Source organism: Rhinolophus ferrumequinum, chromosome 11 (assembly GCF_004115265.2).
Source record: "Rhinolophus ferrumequinum isolate MPI-CBG mRhiFer1 chromosome 11, mRhiFer1_v1.p, whole genome shotgun sequence".
Classification (NCBI taxonomy): Eukaryota; Metazoa; Chordata; class Mammalia; order Chiroptera; family Rhinolophidae; genus Rhinolophus; species Rhinolophus ferrumequinum.
The window spans coordinates 14624035-14646401 of record NC_046294.1 but is presented as its reverse complement, the minus strand read 5'-3'; the positions used below and the strand labels follow the sequence as shown (position 1 = coordinate 14646401).

The 22367-nt window shown below is 52.5% G+C and overlaps 1 protein-coding gene across 1 annotated transcript in view; it reads left to right on the top strand.

Annotated features, from left to right (window-relative positions):
• The window catches only part of CREB3L1 (cAMP responsive element binding protein 3 like 1), a 33793-nt gene that overhangs the window by 5023 nt on the left and 6403 nt on the right, over positions 1 to 22367 (top strand). Inside the window, exons 2-7 of the mRNA XM_033121891.1 lie at positions 14209 to 14437; positions 17410 to 17594; positions 20036 to 20114; positions 21057 to 21214; positions 21909 to 22058; positions 22203 to 22261. Coding sequence (XP_032977782.1) covers positions 14209 to 14437; positions 17410 to 17594; positions 20036 to 20114; positions 21057 to 21214; positions 21909 to 22058; positions 22203 to 22261 — 860 coding nt within the window. The remainder of the gene's footprint in view (positions 1 to 14208; positions 14438 to 17409; positions 17595 to 20035; positions 20115 to 21056; positions 21215 to 21908; positions 22059 to 22202; positions 22262 to 22367) is intronic.

The following is a 22367-nucleotide window of genomic DNA, read 5'->3' as shown; positions in this document are numbered from 1 at the left end:
AGATTGTGAAACCTTACTGCATGCAGCAGAGCAAACTGAGAAAGTTCCCGAGGAGCAGGAGCAGACTCTTCTTTAGCAGCCTCACACAGAAGAGTTTGCCCACCTTTATCTGAGATGGGCCCCAGGTATAGGACAGAAGCCAAGATTTGGTCACAATATAGTGGACTTCGCTCCATTTCAAAGATTTACTGTATTTGTAGAAAAAATTATTTCAGACTGGGGCAATCCCTTTAAGGGAAGGGGGATAATGTTTTTTAAAAGACAGGCCTGAGTGTTCAAGAAGTACGTATACTGATAATTCCAGAAAGGTCCTTGAGAACCTGGTCTCGCCAGCCAGGAGGGTGATGGCAGTGCTGGATCCCAGGAAGGTGCTGCCTGATCCCGATCTGCTGTGAGGTCCCACCGGCTTCCCTGGACCAGCTGGGGATTCGCTTGGTTGTTACTTAATATACGCATCCTGTCCTTTCACAACTGGGCACCAAAGGAGCACCAATGCCGGTCACTATGCATAGTGACCTACATAAGAGAGAGAGGGAGGGAGACAGAAGCAGTAACCACAGAGCGCCACGCAGACTGAAGCATGGTCAGAAGGTTTCTCAGAAAAGGTGACCTCTGCACCCTCCCTCCCCAATGTCCCCATCCTTATTGACAAAGGAATTACTGGAATGCTTTTCAGCAGGGAGGACTGAGGCTCTGTCCCTTTTCATTGAGCATGTATAGGCATCATTATCCCTGTGCAAATGAAAACCTGAGCATTAGAGAGGAGGGGACATCTTAACTCTGTTCTTGGGACTAGCGTCCCATGGAGTGAGTGAAGGAGGGGAGAGAACCATCTTCTCTCCTGCTGTTGTCCTGGTTGGAACTTTGCTCTCTAGAGCAAGGAAAGGTTAGGGTGTTGGATATCAGGGTCGCCCCACCTTCATCTTCAGCCACTCCCATCCTTAGGGCAGCGGGGATGCCTAAAGCGTTAGGAGCAGAGCTGGCAGTCGCCTGGCCTGTGAGAGGAGAGGCCCCACACCCCATCCAGTGCCCTTTCCTCGTCCTTCCTCTGGGATGCTGCTCTCTGGCCTGCCTGGGAACTCAGACCTTTGCTCTCTGCAGCTCCTGGACTCCCCGGGAGGGTCTGTTTATGTCTGGCCTGGCTGCTGTGCCGACAGAGGAAGATGAAGGACACCCCTCTTCGTACCATGTGCCTCTTGCAAGTCTTGGTATGGAGGTCCTCTTGGAGCATCCCTCTCAAGGACCTGGCTTGCCCTGAACCTCCCTCTAGAAACCAGCTCCAGATGCTGGAGAACAGGCTGTTCTTCTGGAAGTCTCAGCGCTCCAGGGGGCAGGATGGAAGAGGAAGATTTGGGTGGAGTTAAGTCAAGACCACGAGCATTGCTCTGGCTGGAACACTATGTAACCCTCTTGGGCACACTAGGGGAAGCCAGAGTAAAGTGGCAGGACGCTTGACCAAGATTAGGGAGATAGTAGGAGTGGGGGTGTCTGGTTCAGAAGAAGCTGGGAGAGGCAAGATATGGCCCAGAACTGTGATCATCAGAGAAAATATGTGAAAAGCACTAATTTCTTTGGACTGTCAAAGATCCTAATCCCTATGGCCTCTGACACCATGTCATCCATAAGGCCAACTTAACAGCTGGGGCAATAACAGGCTTCCCTGCTACTGGGTTCCTGTGCTCCTCTCCCAACTCTCCTGGGACAGAGCCCTCCCTGCAGCTTCCTTGGCCCTTGGCTCTTGGCCCAGGAGCCACTTTACCCATCACAGACAGGCTGACACATCTGGGCTGGGCTCTGTGGTCCGACATAACAGCTGGACAGCAGCAGCTGTCCGCCTCTTCCCCTTCCAAAAGAATAACAAAAATGAAAGCAGCAGTGGTGTAAGGCAGGCTCTTCAGGCCCTTGAGGAGAGCCGGGGTGCAGTTCTAAAGCAGTGATTAAGGGGACTTGCTTTGGAGGCAGACAGGCCCCAGCCTTTGCCCTTGTGTTCCCCTCTGCCTGGAAGGTCCTCACCTCTCCTGCTCTCGTTTCCCTGACACGCGGTGTGACCTTGGGCACACCACTAACCCTTTCCAGGCCTTCGCTTCCTCATGGCTGAACTAGACTAAGAGTTCTTTGAGGGCAGGGAGAGTCAGTAGTTATTTCTGTCTATCACCTAGTTATAACTGTAGTGACTGAGTGCTCAGAAAATGTTTATTTGTTGGATGAATGGAAGGATGGATGGAAGGAAGGAAGGAAGGAAGGAAAGAAGGAAAGAAGGAGTGAATGGGTGGGTGGATGGACAGTAGAAGAAAGGACACTTCCACACTTCCAACTTTGATGGTACTTTTTTTAAAGTGGAAGTTATTTATTCAAATAGTGAACGATAATCTACATCCCACATCTACCCTTCACTTTCCCGTGATGGCCTTTGCTATTATGAAATAGATTGTTCACATAAAAGAATATATGTAATGCATGCATATGAATTATAAAGTATAATAAAATGGATACTTGGGTCCTCACTGCCCGGCTGAAGTAATAGAGCCAGCTCTGCTTATCCTGGTCTCTCAAAGCTGCGTGAGGCTGGGGAAGAGGTGAGCTGTAGACCCTGAGTCCACCACACTCTGGGCAGATTCTAAACAGGAACGTCCTGAGACCTGCTGCCTACTTCCAGGCCCGGCCTGCCCAGACAGTGAGTCCACAGGTCAGATGGCAGATACCTAGAAAAGCACTGGGGAGCTGACCGTACCTGAGGTGGGGTGACATCGCCATTAGCTGCTCAGACCCGGGAGCAAATCCCGGCTCTCACTGTTTGTCATCTGTTTGAGCTTGGACAGGTGGGTGACTTCACCTCTCCCAGCTTATTTTCCTTATCCATAAAGTAGAGCTGACTGTAGGACATGGGTTTCTTATGAGGATTCAATGAGATAACTCTTGTAGAAAGCCTAGCACAGTGCCTGGCACATAGTAAACCTTGTATGGTTGTTGCTGCTTTTTTTATTCTGATTGTTACTATCATTACCTGAAAGGAGGGTCCCCAGCACTAGACAGCTCTTGGAGGAATGTCCCACCTTCTCCCATCCCCGTGCCAAGCCCTGATCATAGGGACTTTATTTTCTTATCTGTCTGACCTCTCTGGAGCTGGAAAGCTCTTTTGGGCAAAGCCAAAAGACACCGGGCCCCTTCTCAGGGCTCTGTCTTTCTGGGCATCGGGAGACAGATGGCCAGGGATGAGCAAACCCAGGACCCCAGTGGATGGAGTGGGGGGGGCCATATTTTGTTTCTAGTACTGTGCTAGGTGTAGGGATGGGGCAGCAAGAAATCAATCATTCGTTCAACAACCGGTGTTGTGTGTGCTTAAGAGCATCAGAGCTTGGGTTCAAATCCAGGCTCAACCTCTTGCTAACTGAATAAACCTGGGCAAGCTACTTAATTTCTCTGTGCCTCAGTTTTCTCAACCATTAAATGGGGATACTAATAGTACTTACCTTACCTTCTGAAACTTAAATGAGATAGATACTGCATGGAAGGAGCTAGAATAGTGCCTAGGACTTAAACATTAGCTATGATAAGTATTATTATCATTACTATCAGGCATACTGTATGCTAGGTCATGTGTAAGGCCCTGCAGAGGGTTCACGGATGAACTCTATCCTACATCCTACCCTCAAGGAGGTTAAAGTTTAAAAAGAGAGATGGGCCCCCTTGTGCGTAGTTAGAGTGCAATGTATGATATTAGCAAGTGACCTAACAGTCTATGGGTGCTATGGTGGGACGAGAGGGAGAGGACTCTTCCAGCGGGATGATCAAGGAAGGCGTCCTGAAGGAAGCGCATTTGAACTGGGCCTTAAAGGGTGCCAGGAGTTGGAATGAGGAGATGAAGGGCAAAGGCATTCCAGGCAGACGGAATGGTATAAGCAAAGGTACTGCAATGATGGAGCTTACAGCAGGTTCAAGGAGCTGGGGTGGTCATCCATCTAGGCTGGAGGGACAAAGATGAGCAGCTCCAGCTATCGTGCTAAGTCAAGGTCCATTTACTACAGACCTTGAATGCAGTACTTAGGAGTTGGCAGTTTTATCAGCAGGCAGGAGGGAAGCAGTGATAGTTCTGAGCTGGACACAGTAGTGGTCCCAGCAACTCAGAACAATCTCAGTGTTAGGAGATCTAGAGTCCATTGGCATGTTGTAAGCTGTCAGTCTGTCTGGATGCTGAGGGACCTTCCCCCACAGGACACGGAACTGTGGGCCCTCCCTGAGCCCAGTGTAGCCCAAGCAGCAGCTGACCCCAGGTCCCTTCTCTCCCCTGCCTTCCACCCTCTGCCCTGATGTGACTCTCACACTGGGCCAGCAGTACCAGTTCCCTTCTGGCTCTTTCATCCCCAGCACTTGGGCCAGACTGACCTGGGGAGGTCCAAGGCAACCCCACCCTTGCAGAGGGACAGGCTGTCCCTCTTAATGCTGAGAGCCCTGGCCTAAACCATGTCCTTCCTCCTGGCCCAACCTTGGCACACTAATCGTGTTCCCTACCCTTCCTCCAGCTGAGGACCCTCCACTATCAGGCAAAGCATGTCCCTGTGGGCCCCGGAGCCTAGAAGGATCTGAGCCGTCCTCCTGAGCCCAGCCCAGCCTGGCACCTCACCTCCTTGGCCCTCCCACTCCTCAGCTGGGACAAGATGCTCGGAGCCCCTTTCATCATCCTCCCAGAGAGGAAGTCCAGTCCTGCCCTCTGCTGCCCCAAAGCCTTCACCCTTTTCTCTCCCAGGGCTGCAAATCAGTTCCACATTTAGGATCTGGCATATACCATCTGCTCAGAACTTCCCCCCCCAGTCGGCTCAGGCTCCATTTCCCCCCACCCCACATGGCCAGCTCATGGGGTCTGCAGAAGGGGAAGGGTTCCTGCCTTCAGTGACCCCTTCAGAGGTCTGAGAGGGAGCTGGACTGTGACAAGGTACCAGAAGGACAATGGACACAGGGATAGATGAAAGAGGAAGGGTAGAAAGAGGAAGGGGGTGGGGCGAAGGCAGAGCTTGAGCAAGCATATGAGGGGATGAAGGGTTGGGGGGTGGTGAGGGAAGGAGCGAGGTAGTTCCCAGCTCAGCACATTCCTGAGACATCTGGACGGTGCTGGAAGGGCCCCAGCTGGCCTGCATGGCTGTGGCTCCAGATTCTCTGTTCTGTGATGTCAGGACCCAGCACTCCCCCTCCTCTGAGTCCCACTGGTGAGGGGTCCACCTTGGGGCTGAGTGCTGGGGTCTCCTCTCAGGACCCCTTACCCTCAGTGAGCAAGAAAGAGGCTCCTGGGGCAACGGAGGAAATGCCTGCCCCAGAGGAGGGCCTGAGCTAGTGATACAAGGCAGACCCGGAAGAGCCAGGGATTTGCCCATGCGACTGACTCAAGGAGATTCCTCCTTTGGGCAGATGCCAGCCCCCTCCCTTCTCCTTGGAAGGGAGATAGAGACAGAGGAAAGACTCTGGAAATGGCTGCTTACCTTGAGCTGTGTGATCCTGGGCAAGTCCACTCCCTCCTCCAGCTCTCAGTTTTCCTCTCTGTAGTAATAATAACAGCTACATTTAATGAGAGCTTTCTATGTGTCCTGCATTGACGAAAGCAGTTTACAAATGTTATTTCATCCTCATAGCAACCTGGTGAGACAGCTATAAGTTCCCCTAGTTTATAGATGAAACGGAGGCTCCAATTGGTTAAGTAACGTGTCCAACACTACACAGTGGGTAGCAGAGCAAGGATTAGGACCAGGTCTGTCTGCCTCCCTCGCTCATAACCATTGAGCGGCATTGCCTCTACAAATAAGCGGAGATGGACCTAATGATGCCAGAATGCCTTTGAGCTCTGAAATTGTAATGATTTCTTTTGGCTATCGTGGGGCTCTTCAAGAAGGGCAGGGGCAGGCATTAGTCACACACTAAGCGGGGGAAGGAGGGCAGACACATCTGGCTGTGAAGCATCACATGGGTCAGGAATCTTTGGAAGTCCCCTCCCCTGGGGCCCCAGAGAGATCCAGACCCCAGGGGCTGGAGTCACAGCCTGATCCCCAGCCGAGCCCAGGGGTCCCATACCTTCCCTAAAGGAAGGGAGTAAATAAGGAGAGGGAATGCAGCTTCTTCCAAAAATAAAACCTGAGGACAACTCAGACAGGCCGGGACGCTGAGGAAGCCAAAGGCCGAACGCTGAGTGCACTGAGGAGAGGGAAGAGGCCAAGGGAATTCCAGCCAGAGCTGGATGGCAGGCTCCAGCCAAGGAGGGCCTTCCAGCTGGCCAAGGGCTGGGAGAGCAGCTTAGCTGGTTGGCCACTGGGCTCTGTTTATACTCTTGGGCCTGGCCTAAGCCTGGGGTAGCTCCTCCAGCACTGAGTAGAGGGCGGTGGTCCCCAGGTACCTGGTCTGGCCAAGGCTTAAGGCCTTGAGGAATAACAACCTGGAGAATGGGTACAACAAGCCCCAATAAGGAGGAGCCATGGGAAAGAGTCCAGGTGCATGGAAACTGCCTGGAGCAGGAGCAAGCTGGCATCAGAGTGGAATTCAGGACAGCCATTCCTGGAGGCTCAGCTGCAGAAAAAAGGCCTCAGTCCATCAACTCACTGGCACACTCCTTCATTCACTCACTCATTCAGTCAGTCAGTCACTCAGCAAACACCTGAGCATCTCCAGTGTACTGGGACCAATGCTAGGCTTTAGAGATATGAATGAGAATTGGACACATCAAGACATAGAGGCAACATGGCTGGATCATTTCAAGCTCCCTTAAGGACCTGGAAAACTACCATAAGGGCCGTAGGGAGTCATCAGTGGATATTGAGCAGGGAGTCCCATAGTCATATTTGTGTTGAAGATCCCTCTTGATACAAGGTGGAGAATGCTTTGGACACAGATCAGAGTTCAAGCCTTGGACCTACCTTCATAAATGGGGTAGTCACACCACTAGTCTGAAAGCCTTTTGCGAGCAGTAATTGGGCTTTGTTCATCTTTGTATCCATAGGGCTGGGTACACAGTAGGTACTCAGTAAATACTGAACAAATGTGTGAGTGATGAATAAATGGATATGATTGGATGTCCTTATTCTCCAGAGGCCCCTAGTGGCAGCCCTGGCATTGAGTCTCCAGTGTCCTGAGCTGTCCTACAGGGATCCTCTGGCTACTGCCTATGGACCAACATCTCCAGCAGCCAAACCGTGGGCTGCTGTGCCCTTAATGGTGCCAGTCATAGCTAATCCCAGCCCTGGGCTGTGGCACTCACTGCCATCGCTTCCTCCTGCCCAGACAGTAACTGGCACCCACCCCAGGGTTGGGCCACAGCACATGGGCTGGCCGGGAGCTTGCAGGCCAGCTCTCCACTTTCCTGAGGGACCCATATCCTGGCCAGGGAAGGGTTACCAGTGTCAGGAGGGGAAACTGGAGTGCCAGACCAACAGGGCTGGGGGCTGGAGAGAATGCACACCCTCCCCAGGACCCTGCTCTGCATAGAAGCAGCCTCTGATGGGTGCCAGCCTGCCCTTTCCTCTGTCCCTTCCTTTCTCCAGTGCCCACGCACAGAAAAGCTCGGTTGCCCATATTGCCCCCTCCTCCAGTCCCAGCCCTCACTATCTCAGCCTCAGGCAAACCTGGGACTCCCAAAATTCCCTTGCTGGGGGGTCACATGACTCACTCATCTCAGGCACATGGCTTGGCACAGTCAGCATTTAGTTCTGTGGTCGTGTGAGATTTTGAGCATGTTCACGTGAGAGTGTGCATGACCACATTTGTGGCTGTGTCTGGGGTGACTGCACGTGTGTGCGCGTATGTGAGTCTGTATCCGATCACATCTGAGGAGTGTGTCCTCACTGGGTCTGGGTTAGTGCCTGCAGTGTCCGCCTGTGTGAGCCCATGAGTGTACGAGTATGTGCCATAGCACCTGTGCTGCGCTGCCTATGGAACTGTCTGAATTGGTCCATGGATGTGGATCTTACGCTGGGTGGTGTTTCCCTGTGTAAGTAGGAACCTCACAGCTCGTCTGTATAGTGTGTGTACAAGAGTGTGTGTGTGCTCGCGCGCACACACACACATGCACAAAGAAGCATTTCTGCTTATTTGGACTTGGGCTCTGTGGTAAATAGTTCTCTAGGGGGAAAATCTGAAACCTCAGCAGCCGCCTTCCCTGCGCCTGTGGGGAATGGGGGATGAGTGAGGTTGGAGGTTGGAACTATGTGCTCCCTTTAACCCCCATGTCCTGCCAGGAAGGCTCTGGGAGGAGCTGGCTCCTGGGACAGGGAGAACTGGCTCCACCCCTTCCCAGTGCCCAGAGAGGCCAAGGCAGAGGAAAAGAGCCCACTTTCTGAGGATTAGTTTCCCTCACCTTGTCCCTGCCACCCCTGCCTCAATAGGAGCACAGACTATAACCAATGGGAAACTGAGACTTGGAGAGGAAACGCACCTGCCCCGGGGTCTCCTGAGTCTGAGTCCAAGGCCTTTTCCCCTTCACAAGACAGCCTTCAAGTCTAGCTCTGGGAAGGCAACCCCAATGCCTGGATGGTGATGCTTAAGGACAAGAAGGGCCTGTCTGACAACTGGGTACCCAGAGGCCCACCTCCCCTCCTCTATCCCACACACATACACACACTGGGCACAGCAGTGACTCAGACTGGTGGACCTCCAGCATGAAATAGGGGCAATTTTCTAGTGACCATGAGGAAAGTAACCATCCAGGAATGTATGGGTCAGTGTGTCTATGGGGGGTGAGGAGTGGGGGCCCAGCCCATGGGGAAAGGGAAGGAGAGAAGTGTAAGAGGACTCTCCTTACATCTCTCCCAGAGCTCACTTTCTTGGAAGGAATGTCGTGGCCCAGAATTCCCCTCCCCACTCCTTATCCCACAGCTCAGCCTGTACCCATTCTGGTCTCCTCCCTCCTTTCCCGAGAAACTGAATCAGCCTGGTTCCGGGGAGGGGCAGAAACCAGGGATGGGGGTGCAGGCGTCGAGGGGCTAGAGGCATGAGGGAAGGTGGCGCTCTGAGGCCACCTCAGGTAGCGGGGAGACCCTTCTCCCACACACACCCTCGGCAGACAGCTTTTCCGTCTCTCTGCATTGACCCCAATGGAAGAATTAGGGGAGAGAACTGACAGGAACTTCAGGTGGTCCTATTGCCCGCCCAGGAGTTTCCCCCTACCCCCACCAAGGACCAAGACCCCGCTGCCCCATCAATGCGCCCGTGGTAGGATTATTCAAGGAGGGGCGGAAGCAGCTTAGCTGGAAAAGCTGCACAGGGACTTAAGAATTGGGGCCCAGCCTCCCCTTGGAGCTGGGGACCTTCCAGAAGACCCTCCCTCTCCACTTCCCCTGCTCGCGGTGGGGGGTCGAGACGGTGCTACTGATGTGGGCTTAGTACATTGTAGGACTTGCGGGCCCACCTGGAAGCTAAAAGGGGCCATTTCTGCCTCTGTCCCAGGCACAAAAGGAGACACAGTTCGGACCCAGTATACTCTGTCCTTTTGGTGCCCCGGCGGTCTGCGGGGCCCGGGAACTTCCTCCACGCGAGCCCTGCCCGCCTCCCGCTCCCAGGCCCCCGCGGCCGCAGCTGCTACTGCAGCGGGCTTCTCGCTGCCTCCTCCCATTGGCCAGGAACTCCGCAGATTCCGCCAATGAGCAGGCCGGATTCCGGCGCCGGGCGGTCCAAGCGCGCAGCGTTAACCTCCTGTGGGCCGCGCCCAGCAGGCAGGACCCTGGTCCTATTTTAAATTTAAAGGGTCGGCGATAGAGACCGGCTTAGGGAGGGACTGCAGCCGAGGGGCGGGGGATCGGCGCAGGAGAGCCCCGGACCTGTCCTCCAAGATAGTGGAGTTGGCGCTGGCTGCGCGTGGCAGCCGAGAAGGAGCTTGTGTTGGCATGACTGTAGGAAAAAGTCTTTAACGAGGAGGGAAACAAATCATAATCCAGTATTTCCTTCTCTGGCTTCCCACCCACCCACTTCTCCCCAACCCTTGCCTGGAAAGGCACCTCCAAAGACTGCTCATCGCCAGTAGAACCTTATCCCCCTCAGAACGATGGCCCAAAAACCCCCTGCCGTTTATCGATTCCTGTCTCCCACCCCCAATAATTTCTTCCATCGGATAGTCTGAAACCCGAACTTTGTGTGTGTGAACAGGAGGGAGAGCTGAGTGTGGTTACCGGGGAACAAGGGGCCCTGCCGGGGCTGAGGAGGCCTGAGATGTCCAGAGTTGGCTTTCCAGGGTCGTGGGGAGGGTGGATAAACAGGAAGAAGTGAGAGGACAACAAGGAGAACGTGCCCCACGCCTTGTCAGCCCCAGGGCTGCGAAGAACCCCTCCCTCAACATTACCAGCTCACTGTGACCCTGGATAGGTAGGTGGCTTTCCCCCTCTGGATCTGTTTCCTCGTTAGCAAATGGGAGAGGAGGGCGTGGACTACGAGCTTTCTCAGGTCCCTTGTCTCCAGCTTGATGTTGTAAACCAACCATAACTGAGCTGCTCTGATAAACCAGACACCCGATAGAAGTAGGGCTACAAAGTTCTGTAAAGGGAGTCCCCTCTGGCAATGCTCCCATGAGCAGGAAGTGGGCCTGCCGGTGATGGTACACAACAATTGTTGCCACCAGAGGTGGGCCCAGCGCACAAGGAACCCCTGAGCAACGACTGGCTTTTCTGAGTGTCTTCCACCCCCCACCCTGCCAGCCCCTTGGCCGCCCTCTTCTTCCACTTGGCTCCCACCCTCTGGAAGCTCCATCCTTCTGGGCCTTGGCTGCTGTTTCCAGCATGTGGGGTGGGGGCTACTCACAAAAGGGAACCAACTGAGCTTCCTCCACATGTTCCTATGGGCACCCCAAAAGGGATCTCTGAAAAGGACCCAGCTCATCTGCCTGGAGCCAAGGCCTTCAGGGACCCCAGCCCAGACTAGAGGAAGTGTCTTTCCTCTTTTCCTCTCCCAGGCCCCAGGAATGGGCTTGGCAAACCCTTATCGTTTGAAGAGCAGCTGCTGGAGAAATACCTTAGCAGCTGACTCACTGCTCCCTGCAGTCTTCACAACTCCCTCCCCCTGGTCCCCACACCAGGCCTTTGAGAGACCCTGAGCAGGGGCAATGCGCCCCCAGCTGGGCTGGCCCAGGCTCTGCAGAGGCTGTGGCTAGCACAGTCCTGCCTGTCCCTGGCTGGGTGGTTGGGGGTGGGGAAAGAGGGTTGACCCTGTAAATGGCTTCATCTAGGATCACAGTTATTCTTAGAGACCTGTTCAGCTGAGGCCTCTACCTCCTGGTACTGCCTCCCTCCCAGGCATTGACGGACAATTGACATACTGATGGCATTGCCCTCTGGAGTACAAGGCCTTGTCTCTCCAGCAGGTGAACAAGATACAGACCTTGCCTCAGGGAGTTTACTGTCGGGCAAACGGGAATGTCTGCTGCAGTTGGGGAAGGACTGGGCAGTGAGGAGTTGTGCATGTTTCCCAGTTCTGCTTGGCTCCTTGGGCCTCAGTTTCCCTATCTGTCAAATGCAGATATGTAATTTCCTTATCTCATTGGGTAATTGTGAGGGCTGAATAAAATGACGTATGTGAAAGCGCAACAAAAATGTAAGATAGTGGTGATAAGTTCTGGCAAAGTGGGAAGAGGGGGAGTACCTCAGTCAATGGGGTTTCTGAACTCATTTTCTCTTGGATTCTCTGATCATGCATTTTTTGGTGGAAAGACCAAACCACCTGAGCGCTAAGCTCAGCTCACCTTGGGCCCAGAGTTAGGCTTTTCATAATAATGGCTAACAAGTACATACTAGGCACTGTTCTAAATGTTAGATGTATTTACTGCCTATACAGAGGGTGCCAAAAAATATGTATACACAGTTTAAGAAAGGAAAACTGTATTAAAATTGAAATACTCGATATATACCGATAACAAAAGATGAATACAAGTCATGTTTGACTTCTGCAATTACAAGAGGTGCTCAAAGTGGTTACCATCAGCATTTAGACACTTCTGATTACGGTGAACTACTTGAGCTTGAGCAACGTTGACCAAAGAGTCCACTTATATACATTTTTTTGGCACCCCCTGATATGTATATGCATTTATGTATTTATTCATTTTATCCTCATAATTCTGAGGTGAGTATTAAGCACCTAACAAACATTTGATCCTCATGACAACAACGACACTATGAGGTAGGAACTATTACTCCTCCTTACAGATGAGGAAACTGAGGCGCAGAGAAGTGACGTAACTTAGTAAGCAGTGGAGCAAGGAGTCAAAAGGAATGCTATCTGACTGCGGAGCTTCTGCTCCTCCCCTGCTCCCCACAGACAGATGCTCCTGAGGCTTTGAACGTTATTCTCAGACAGGGTTTTTCTGCTCATTCCTTCTGGACTGGGACAGGCTCCAAGTATGCCAAGCTAGAAAGAACCAACAACTTCAGACCTCAAATCAATCCCCCATGACCAGTCCTCTACCACTCACCAGGTGGGACCCCAGGGCCGGAAGCAATCTCCCCATCACCATCTCTTCCAACCCACCAGCAAATTTATTCAGTCAGTAAGTAATGAATGAAAAACAGTAATATTTCCTTACATATTTATAATTCTTTAGAGAGAAAAATAAACGCCTCCTATGTACCAGCCACTGGGTGCTTTATTAACAATAAGAGGTAACATTTGTTAAGTAATTAATGTGTACCAGGGACTGTTATAAGTGCTTTACATGTATAGTTGACCCTTGAACAACACAGGGGTTAGGGGCACTGACTTCCTACACTGTTGACGATCTGCGTATAACTTTTGACTCCCCAAAAAGTTAACTACTAATAGCCTACTGGTGACCGGGAAGCTTAGTGATAATATAAACAGTTGATTAACACATATTTTGTATGCTATATGTATTGTATACTGTATTCTTACAATAAAGTAAGGTAAAGAAATGTTATTTTAAAAATCATAAGGAAGAGAAAATACATTTACAGTACTGTACTATACATATTTATCAATACTGTAGGTTTACGTCATCTGTTTACAAGATGAAAAAAATCCACAGATTGTGGACTGTGCAGTTTGAACCCATGTTGTTCAAGCATCACCTGTATTAACTTGTTTAATTCTCACAATAAACCTAGCAGAGGAACTATTATCATCATGCCCCCTACACAGAGGAAGAAATGAAACATAGAAAAGTTAATCAACTTTCCCAGGATCATGGAGACCAATACCATATTTCCCCGAAAATAAGACCGGGTCTTATATTAATCTTTGCTCCAAAAGACGCATTAGGGCTTATGCTCAGGGGATGTCATCCTGAAAAATCATGCTAGGGCTTATTTTCCAGTTAGGTCTTATTTTCGGGGCAACACGGTATATTTCAGACATTTTTGCTTCTAAGAAATATATTTTACATCATTACCAAGAACATACACAGACACATAATGGAGATTTAAAAATTACACCAGGTATTGAACTTTTCTGAGTACCGTGCGCTCTGATATTTTCTACTCTGTTTTGTTCCGCTTTACTTTTTCTTAAATTCTGGTCATGACCTACTAAATTGATTTCACAACCCATTAATGAGTCACCACTCACAGTTTGAACGGCACTGAGTCATAGCTAGAAGCATGGAAGCCAGGATTTCAACCCAAGTAATATGGTGCCAGAGCCTAACCTCTTGGGATAAAGAATGGCTTGGAAAAGGGACATGCTAGAGGCATGAAGATAGGTGCAGGCTGAGCTGATGAGGGAAGTGGAGGCCTCAGTAATCCCACCACCTTGCATCGCAGCAAAAGGTGATACAAAAGTCACTAATACTGCTTTGGAGTGCAAACTTGCTGGCATAGACACAATTTCAGTCTTCCTATGAAGGAAGTAAAGTGGACTGAGAGACAGACTTGGGCAATCTAAATAATGTGACCAAGGTCACAGTGCCAGAACTCGAGCCCCGTGTCCTGTTGCCTGGTCCAGGAATCCTTTCACGCCATCCAGAGCTCATCCTTGAGGATAATGATAGTGAAACTGGAGGTGGAGGTGGTGGTGGAGGTCACGTGATGACAGTGGTGCTGGTAATGATAGAAATGATAGCTGGTCCTGGTGATGCAGATAGTGGCGAGGTTGGTGGTGCTGGTGGTGGTATTAATGACGGCGGGAAGAGTGATGGGAGCTTGCAGGGACAGTGGTGGTGATGGCAGGGTTGGGGGGACCACCACAGCAGTGTCTGCACCCCCTTCTCAAGCTAAGGTGACTCCCCTCCTCTTTCCGTAGCACTTCCCTGAGCACCTGGACCATTTTGGGGAGAACATGGAGGACTTCTCCAACGACCTGTTTAGCAGTTTCTTTGATGACCCCGTGCTGGACGAGAAGAGTCCTCTACTGGACATGGAACTGGACTCCCCCACACCAGGCATCCAGGCCGAGCACAGCTACTCCCTGAGTGGTGACTCGGCGCCTCAGAGCCCTCTTGTGCCCATCAAGATGGAGGACACTACCCAAGGTAAGAAAGGGTGGAAGGGCCCAGAGGCCCAGGAGGGGAGGAAGTTTTTGAGTGACCGGAGCGGAGCACTGCAGGCTAAGACTCCCAGAGGCTCTCAGAGGAGCCACCCACAACATCTCTCAGGGGGGCTGCCTCCTTCCTTTTTGTTTTCCTTCATATCAAACCCATATGGGCACTTCTCAAAAGACTTTGCTGCTGGCTTCGGTCAGTGGTGTGCAAAGGGTGGTTCCCAGACTAGCCGCGTGCCCTGCATCACCTGGGAACTTGTTAGAAATGCAAATTCTCAGGCCCCACCCAGACCGGCTAGATCAGAAATCCTGTGGGTATGGCCTAGCTTTCTAGGTGATTCTGAAGCACACTTGAGTCTGAGAGCCACTGACTTAGAGGAAACAGGGTTTGGAGTATGGGGGAGGGGAATAAACCATAAATGTGGACAAGTTCTCAAGACTCTGGAACCTTCCCACCTCCTCACACTGTGATGTCCTCTGAGATGCTACCTTGGAAAGACTCCTGTACCTACTTTTATTCCTGAAGGGAGACTTCTCTAAAGCTCTCCTCTCTCCCCATCTCTCCTGCTTTTAAGCAAAGGATGCTTTGAGTTTTTTCTCTCAGGTAATCAATGTCAAGAACTCCAGACAGTGCCCCACCTAGAAATGGCCCCTTCAGGCATTTCCTCAAATACAGGCGGGCCTGGTCCCATCGTATTTGTCTGGGTTATCATGGACACATCTCTTAGACTCCATAAGCCTCAGTTCCTTCATTTACAAATGGAAATAGCAATAAATATTTCGATAGTACTCTCGTTTACAAAGTGCTTTCATGCTAATTATCTCATGTATCTCTCACAATTCATAGGTGAGGTAGGAATCACTTTTCTCATAATCCCCATTTAACTGGTAAGAAAAATGAGACTCTAGGAAAGCTGAGCCGTCTAGGTCACTCAGACAGTAAAATGCCAGGGAGGGACTTGGGAAGCAAGGAAGCCCCTGATTCTAACCCTCACACCCGTGCCACCACCACATTTGCCAGCCTCGAGGGGCAGCAAGGGGTACTGGGTTTGGAACCAAACAGACTTTGGTGTGTGTCCGGCTGCCTCCACCAGCTGCAGGGTGATCTGGGCAAGTTACTTAACCTCCCTGGGCTTCTGTTTCCTTAATTATAAAATGAAGAGAACATGTGTCTTGAGAATTCTAGACAGGATTAAAAAGTATATACATAAAGTACCCAGCACATAACATATATCAATAATTAGTGGCTATTTTCATTGTGCCTATAAAAGTCCTATTAATACTGTAGTGGTTCTTATTCCTCTTTCTCATTAGAGGACAATGGTCTTGAGTGATTTTCTTAATATTCTTATCTATTAAATGGAGGAAATATGTGCCTGCCCTGTAGGATTGTTGAGAGGACTGCCTCAGTTCATGTGTGTCCAGGGCTTAGAGCTATTCTCAGCACAGGAAGTGTGAGCTGCTTCTGAGGATCTTTGAGATTCCCCAGGGGGAGAGAAAGGCCTTTGTACCCCCCTCCCTAACCTCACCCCAAGGGCAGGGACACCTACCGGGGTTTTAAATGGCTCTAGGGCTTGTGGTTGCTGAGGTCTCAGCTTCCCTTCATGCCCTGGCCTCAGCCAAGCCTCTGAAGTCACCTCAGTGAGGCCTCAGGCCCCAGCCTGGGGAAGGGCAGGGTGTGGGTGACTCCTTCCCATGGCAGAGTCTCCATCCACCCCCACAGGGCCAGCCCAGCAACTCCTTGGACACCCCAAGTCTATTTTTAGAGTAATTTGTGGGCCGTTTGCAGGGGGCAGCTTCCCGGAGGCCAGCAGGCTGGCCCTGTAATTTGGGAAGATTGTGGGTGTTCCTCGAGCCGAGAGGCAGCCTGTGGCCCAGAGCTGGGGCACTCAGGCTCCCAGCAGGGTGGGGCCTGGCCTCTGAGGTGGGATCAGGCAGCCACTGACCCCAATCCCCACCCACAGTGGACCCCAAAGTCTAGAGTCCCCTCTAGCCTTTCCTCGGCAAACAGGCTCCCCAGACCCCTGCCTCTCCACTGCTTCTCTGGCTACCAGGTGCTGGGGCCACCATGAGCAGGGCTGACGGGGTGGAGGACTGTGGGCCCATCAGCAAAAGGGGCAATGTCTGCCAGCCCTGTGGCCCAGGTGAGGCCAGGAGGGCCACTAGGTGGGCAGGAGGTGGACACTGCCTGGGAAACCTGAGCATCACCCCTCACCCCCCAAACGCCCCCAGTCACCAGGTCCTGTGCATCCTTCCTCATCTTCTCCTGCTGGATGATTTCAATAGACTTCTGCAGGTCCCTGCCTCCATCTTCCCGCCCCCAGTCCCGTGTCCACATGGAGGCAGAGTGATCTTTTTTCACATTATAGATCTGAGCATACTTAAAACTCTCCAGTGCCATCTTATTACCTTTAGTACAAAATCACAGCTCTGAGCCCAGCCTCCAAGGCCATGCCACCTCTGCTGGCCTCTCTGACCCCATCTTCCCTTTGTTTTCCATTCCAACGGCACTAAACTGCTTATGACTCTCATTAGATCCCCAGCACCTAGCACAGTGCTCAGCAAATGTTTGCTAAATTACAGTAATTGTATTAACCATAGCTACTGTTCATTGAACATTTACTTCTCCTCGGGCACTTTTACAGATGAACAATTTAAGGCTTCCGATAGGTTGAGCAACTTGCCTAAGGTCATATAGCCTTACAGTCTGGAGGGGTCCAGGTCTGTTGTCTAAGCCCACTTTGTAAGCTGCTATATGAAAAAGATGCCCCCACTCCTTCTGGCCCCAGCCCCTTCCACCCGTCCACCTCACAAGCGCCTTCCACCCCTTTCCTGCCTGCCTCCCACTATACCCTAGTATCCCTCCCCCACCCAGTCCAGAGCAGCTCCCAGGGGATGGGGTGGGGGGGGTGAGCCCTCTTCTCTGGAAGTCCCCTGAGCCTGGGTCCTGCTCCCTCCCCCCAGACGTGGAACATGGAGCATGGGTGCTGGGACACAAACTGTGCTCCGTCATGGTGAAGCAGGAGCAGAGCCCGGAGCTGCCCATGGACCCTCTGGCTGCCTCCTCTGCCATGGCTGCTGCTGCTGCCATGGCCACCACCCCGCTTCTGGGACTCAGCCCCCTGTCCAGGCTGCCCATCCCCCACCAGGTGAGTCTGGGGACGGTTTGTAAGGGGCTGAGGGAGGGAGGACGGGTAGTGGGTCTTTGTGGGAAGAAGCATCCAAAGCCCTATGCACCCCAGGGTTCTGTGAACAGGGCGCAATGTGACCCTCAGGGCTGAGGCTTGGAACTCCCAGACACAGCCTCTGACTCCCTCTTGGGATGGGCACAAACCACAGAACTCTCAGAATAAGCTGGGGGCCTCACTGTGCAGAAAAAGGCTTATAGGGACCCAGGCAAGGCTGGGTGTCAGGGGCCAGGTCCAGAGTCCCAGAGATGGAGACAGCCCTCTCCGGGCCACAGTGGACCCCAAAGGCCAGAGTGCCCTCTAGCCCTTCCCCGGCAAACTGGCTCCCCAGACCCCTGCCTCATCACTGCTTATTTGGCTACCAGGTGACAGGGCCACCATGAGCAGGGCTGACTTGGGGTGGAGGACTGTGGGCCCATCAGCAAAAGGGATGATGTCTTAATTTTCTCAAAGTGACAGCATTTTACAAAAGAAAAAAGACCAAAATGGGGATATAACATGTGTGCTATATTTCAGTTGTTTACATTCTTGAGATTAATATTTTTAACCCAAACTGTCATGCCACCACCCCCGCCCTCTGCGCCCCATGAATGTAGAGATAGCAGCATTAAGCGACAGATCCAAAGTTGATGTCTGAAGACCCTTCTGGGAATGTGAGACCCAGAGGCCTGGCCCCAGGGAGAGGCCCTGCCTGGGTCCCAGCTCGGCTCTCATTGTGCTCTGGTCGTGTTGCATTCCCTCTTTCTTCCTCAGCCTCCTTCTCTATAAAATGGCAGCATGAGCTACCTCTAAGGAGCTTCTGGCCCTGAGTCTACGAGGGTAATCTTAAATCCCCAGTCTGAGTTGGGCCAGGCTGGCCCTGCCCCCTGCTGGCCACACAGCTCACCTGATCAGAATGTAGCCACGGGTCCTCCAGAATGTATAATAGATGGGTCAGCCCCTCCCAAGCCCTTCCCTTCCCCACTACTGTCCGCAGGGATCAAGGGTTGGCTGCATATGTGGAGGAGCTTTTGTGACCCATCTCCAAGACTGGCTCAGCGACTCCTCAGGTCTTCCCTTCCTGCTTTGGAAGGGAAGGTGGGATAGCAGCAGCAGGCAGGGTCTTAGAGGTTGGGCACTTGCCTCAGAGAAGGAAACCGAGGCTCAAAGAGTTAAGCAACTTGCCTCAAACCACACCGTCAGAAACACTGGAGACGCACTGCAGATTCAGTTGCCAGACCCCAAAGCCCACACCTTCCTTCCAGTGAGGTCTCGACACCCTAGTAGCACAGGAATCAGGAGTCTGCATGGTTAGGCATGAGCTGTGTGACCTGTCACATAAGTGCCATCACCCTCCTGCACCACAGTCTCCTCATCTGTCACTTGGGGGCTGAGCTGGGATACAGAACCAGGGAACCTCCCAGGTCCCCACCAACTTGAATCTTTTGGGATTCTTACTCATCTGCCTAAATTTGGGAGTCGGTGTCCCATCCACAACCTCATGACCTCTCTCTGTTGGCTTTGGACCCTGAGGGGAGAGAGTCCAAGAATCCAGCACTCATCCACCCACCACAGTGCCTTCCTCAAAGAGAATACCAGTCACGTGTGTGTTGGCAGTCCTTTCTGGGACAGAAAGTTGGAATAGAAAGAAACAGGAATGTATATTTGTTTAAAGTATAAATTGAATTATGTCAGTCCCTCACTTAAAACCCATTGGGGCTCCTCCCTGCGTCAAACTTCTTTATCTGGATTCTAGTCCCCCACCCCAATCTTCTTGTGTTATTTGCTACAACTCCACCCCTGACACACACCCCTACATTCTGGACACCCTGAATACTTGCAGTTTCCAGAACCAGCCATGCACTGTCTGGCCTCTGTGCCTTTGCAGGTGTTTGCCTTCTGCTGGAATGCCTTTCCTCTCACTCACCGCCTGCCCCATCCTTTATCTGGAATACTCCTATGTACACTTCAGGACTCACTTCAAACTTCAACTGCTCAGGGAGCTTTCTCAGCCCCCAGCCAGTTAGTGCCTCCTTCATCTCTGCTGTTGCTACCATTCATTGAAGAGCCACGATACGCCAGACGTTACTTCTCGTTCTCATGGCAACCCGTATGCCAAGGCTTCCTGGCTTTCTCAGTCAGCACTCCCCCGAGAAGACGGCACTGGCCTTAGAGGCCACAAGAAGCCCTCCGTCTCTGAACTTAAGGCCTGAACTATACTACTTGGCCACCATGCTCCTCTCTTACATCTGACATGGCTTCTCCAAGCACAAGAACTTGTCTCTGCTCCCTCTGGGCTATGCCCAGTCACCTTCCCGATTGTGGAGGACAGACCACCAGCCTCATGGAGGGAAGTGGGGTGGATGACATGGTGGGGACAGCCCCGGGGGCAGCTGATGGAGCTGGACCTGTCTCTTCCTTAGGCCCCGGGAGAGATGACTCAGCTGCCAGTGATCAAAGCAGAGCCCCAGGAGGTGAACCAGTTCCTCAAAGTGACACCAGGTAAGTGTGTCCAGGGAGGGACTCTTTTCCTCTCCAGTGTTAGGAGACAGCATCCCTGCTCCCATGACCCAGCCCACCCATCTCTCTTGACCGCCACACGTCTCTCCCGAATAGCCTCTCCTCCCTGCCTTGCCCACTTTCCATCCCTCCGGTGCCCTTCTTACCCAATCTCTGACTGTCATCGCTATTGTCAACAACCTCTCACCCTCTTTCCTAATCCCCCTCCCATAATTCACTAACTGAAGCCCACTGTTTTGCCATCCATCCATCCATCCATCCATCCATCCATAAATCTGGGCATTCTTTCCTACCCTGGGAGCTCTCCCTGCAGCGAGACTCTTGGTTCTCCTGCTTTCTGCCCAGGCCTCTTCCTGACCATTTGCAGAACGTCAGTCTTCCTGGGGCTATGGCCACAGAGGGGCAGCACGGAGTGGGGTGCTGGGGAGAACAGTGCCCCTGGCTGTCCTGCGGAAAGCCGGGTGCCTGCGTCTTGTTACCCTAAAGCTGGAAATGGAAATTCTGGGTTAGTTACGGCTGGACATTTTGAGGTGACAGGAAGGAAGGGACAGGCTGCTGCTCACCCCACAGCCCGATCCCCATGGGTCTGGCTGTGGGCTGACTCCAGGCACTTCCGGGGATTGCCAAGCTGGAGGCTCCTGAAGTCAGAGATGGGGGAGGGACTTCAAGGACCCAGCCTCTGTGATATCCACACCAAGGACCCGGCTTAAAGGAGCCATGACGTAGAACCCAGGAATCAGCTTCTGGGCTGTGTGCGCCCATCTTTCTGATGCCTCAGAGGGCCCTCTGCTCTTACAGCCGCTCAAGCCCCAGCAGCCTTGAGCACACCATCAGGCTGGCTTAGAGCCATGCTCTGCTGAACTCTGAGGTCCCAGCACAGCTGGGGTGCAAGTCTGCTAACCTGGCTTCCTCTGCTCTCCCCAGAGGACCTGGTGCAAATGCCTCCGACGCCCCCCAGCAGCCATGGCAGCGACAGCGACGGCTCCCAGAGTCCCCGATCTCTGCCCCCTTCGAGCCCTGTCCGGCCGATGGCCCGCTCCTCTACAGCCATCTCCACCTCCCCCCTCCTCACCGCCCCTCACGTAAGCAGCTGGGGGTGGTGTGGGGCAAAGAATTGAGTAAATCCACCCTGACACACCACCAGTGGGGAAGAGTCTGGATTGCCACCCGCATCAGAATTCAGAGAGATGCCTGCCTGGCAGTTGGGAGGGAGGATCTTTCAATGCTGCCTTGTGGTGAATAGGAAACAAGTAGAGAGGTCCAAGAGGCCTGCTGAACCCACGCTGTTGCAGAGCCAGGACTAAAACTTGACGTTCCTGACCTCCGGGAGGACGGCCCAGGCTCTCTCCAAGAAGCACTGGTTGGGGAGCAGTGCTCAAGAGGCCCGGAGTCCCCCAGGAAACATGGAGCTAGGCACTGAGCCCTGGGATGGGTGTGGAGCCTTCCAAGTCAAGACTGTAGGGAGATGAGGAGTGTACTGTTTAGGGGGCCCTGGAGAAGTGGGCTTTCAGGTGATGGATTCCAGGATGGGATCTGGGAAGCCCCCCGACAATGTACTGAGTGCCTAACATGCTGGCATCCCGGCACTGTCCTAAGCACTTGGTACATGTTACTGAGTTTAATTCAGATCTGTCCCTTTTTCAGATGAGGGAGCTGAGGCTTAGAGAGTTGAGTGCTTTGCCCGGATCATACAAAGAGTAAATGGCAGAGCTTGAAGTTGAACCAAGGGCTGTCTGGTTTATAACCAGACATGGTTACATGTCCTGTTTCCCATAGAAATTACAGGGGACATCAGGGCCACTGCTCCTGACCGAGGAGGAGAAGCGCACCCTGATTGCAGAGGGCTACCCCATCCCCACGAAACTCCCCCTCACCAAAGCCGAGGAGAAGGCCTTGAAGAGGGTCCGGAGAAAAATCAAGAACAAGGTAAAGCAGGACCCAGACCCTGCCCTGAGGCCTCCTTGGTGCATGGGGGCCTCTGCTCCTTTGACAATGCCATCCTTTAAATTGGGGGGCAGGAGGTGGATACGAGGCCATGGTAACCCCTCTTTTGGGGTCTTCCCCCTCTAGATCTCAGCCCAGGAGAGCCGCCGTAAGAAGAAGGAATACGTGGAGTGTCTAGAAAAGAAGTAAGCGTGCTGGGTGCGGTGGGGGGCCTGGGCCCTACTCCCCAGCCTGCCCTGTTCTCCCTAGTCTGTCTCACAGGGCGCCAGGGGCAGGGGGACAGGGGATGGG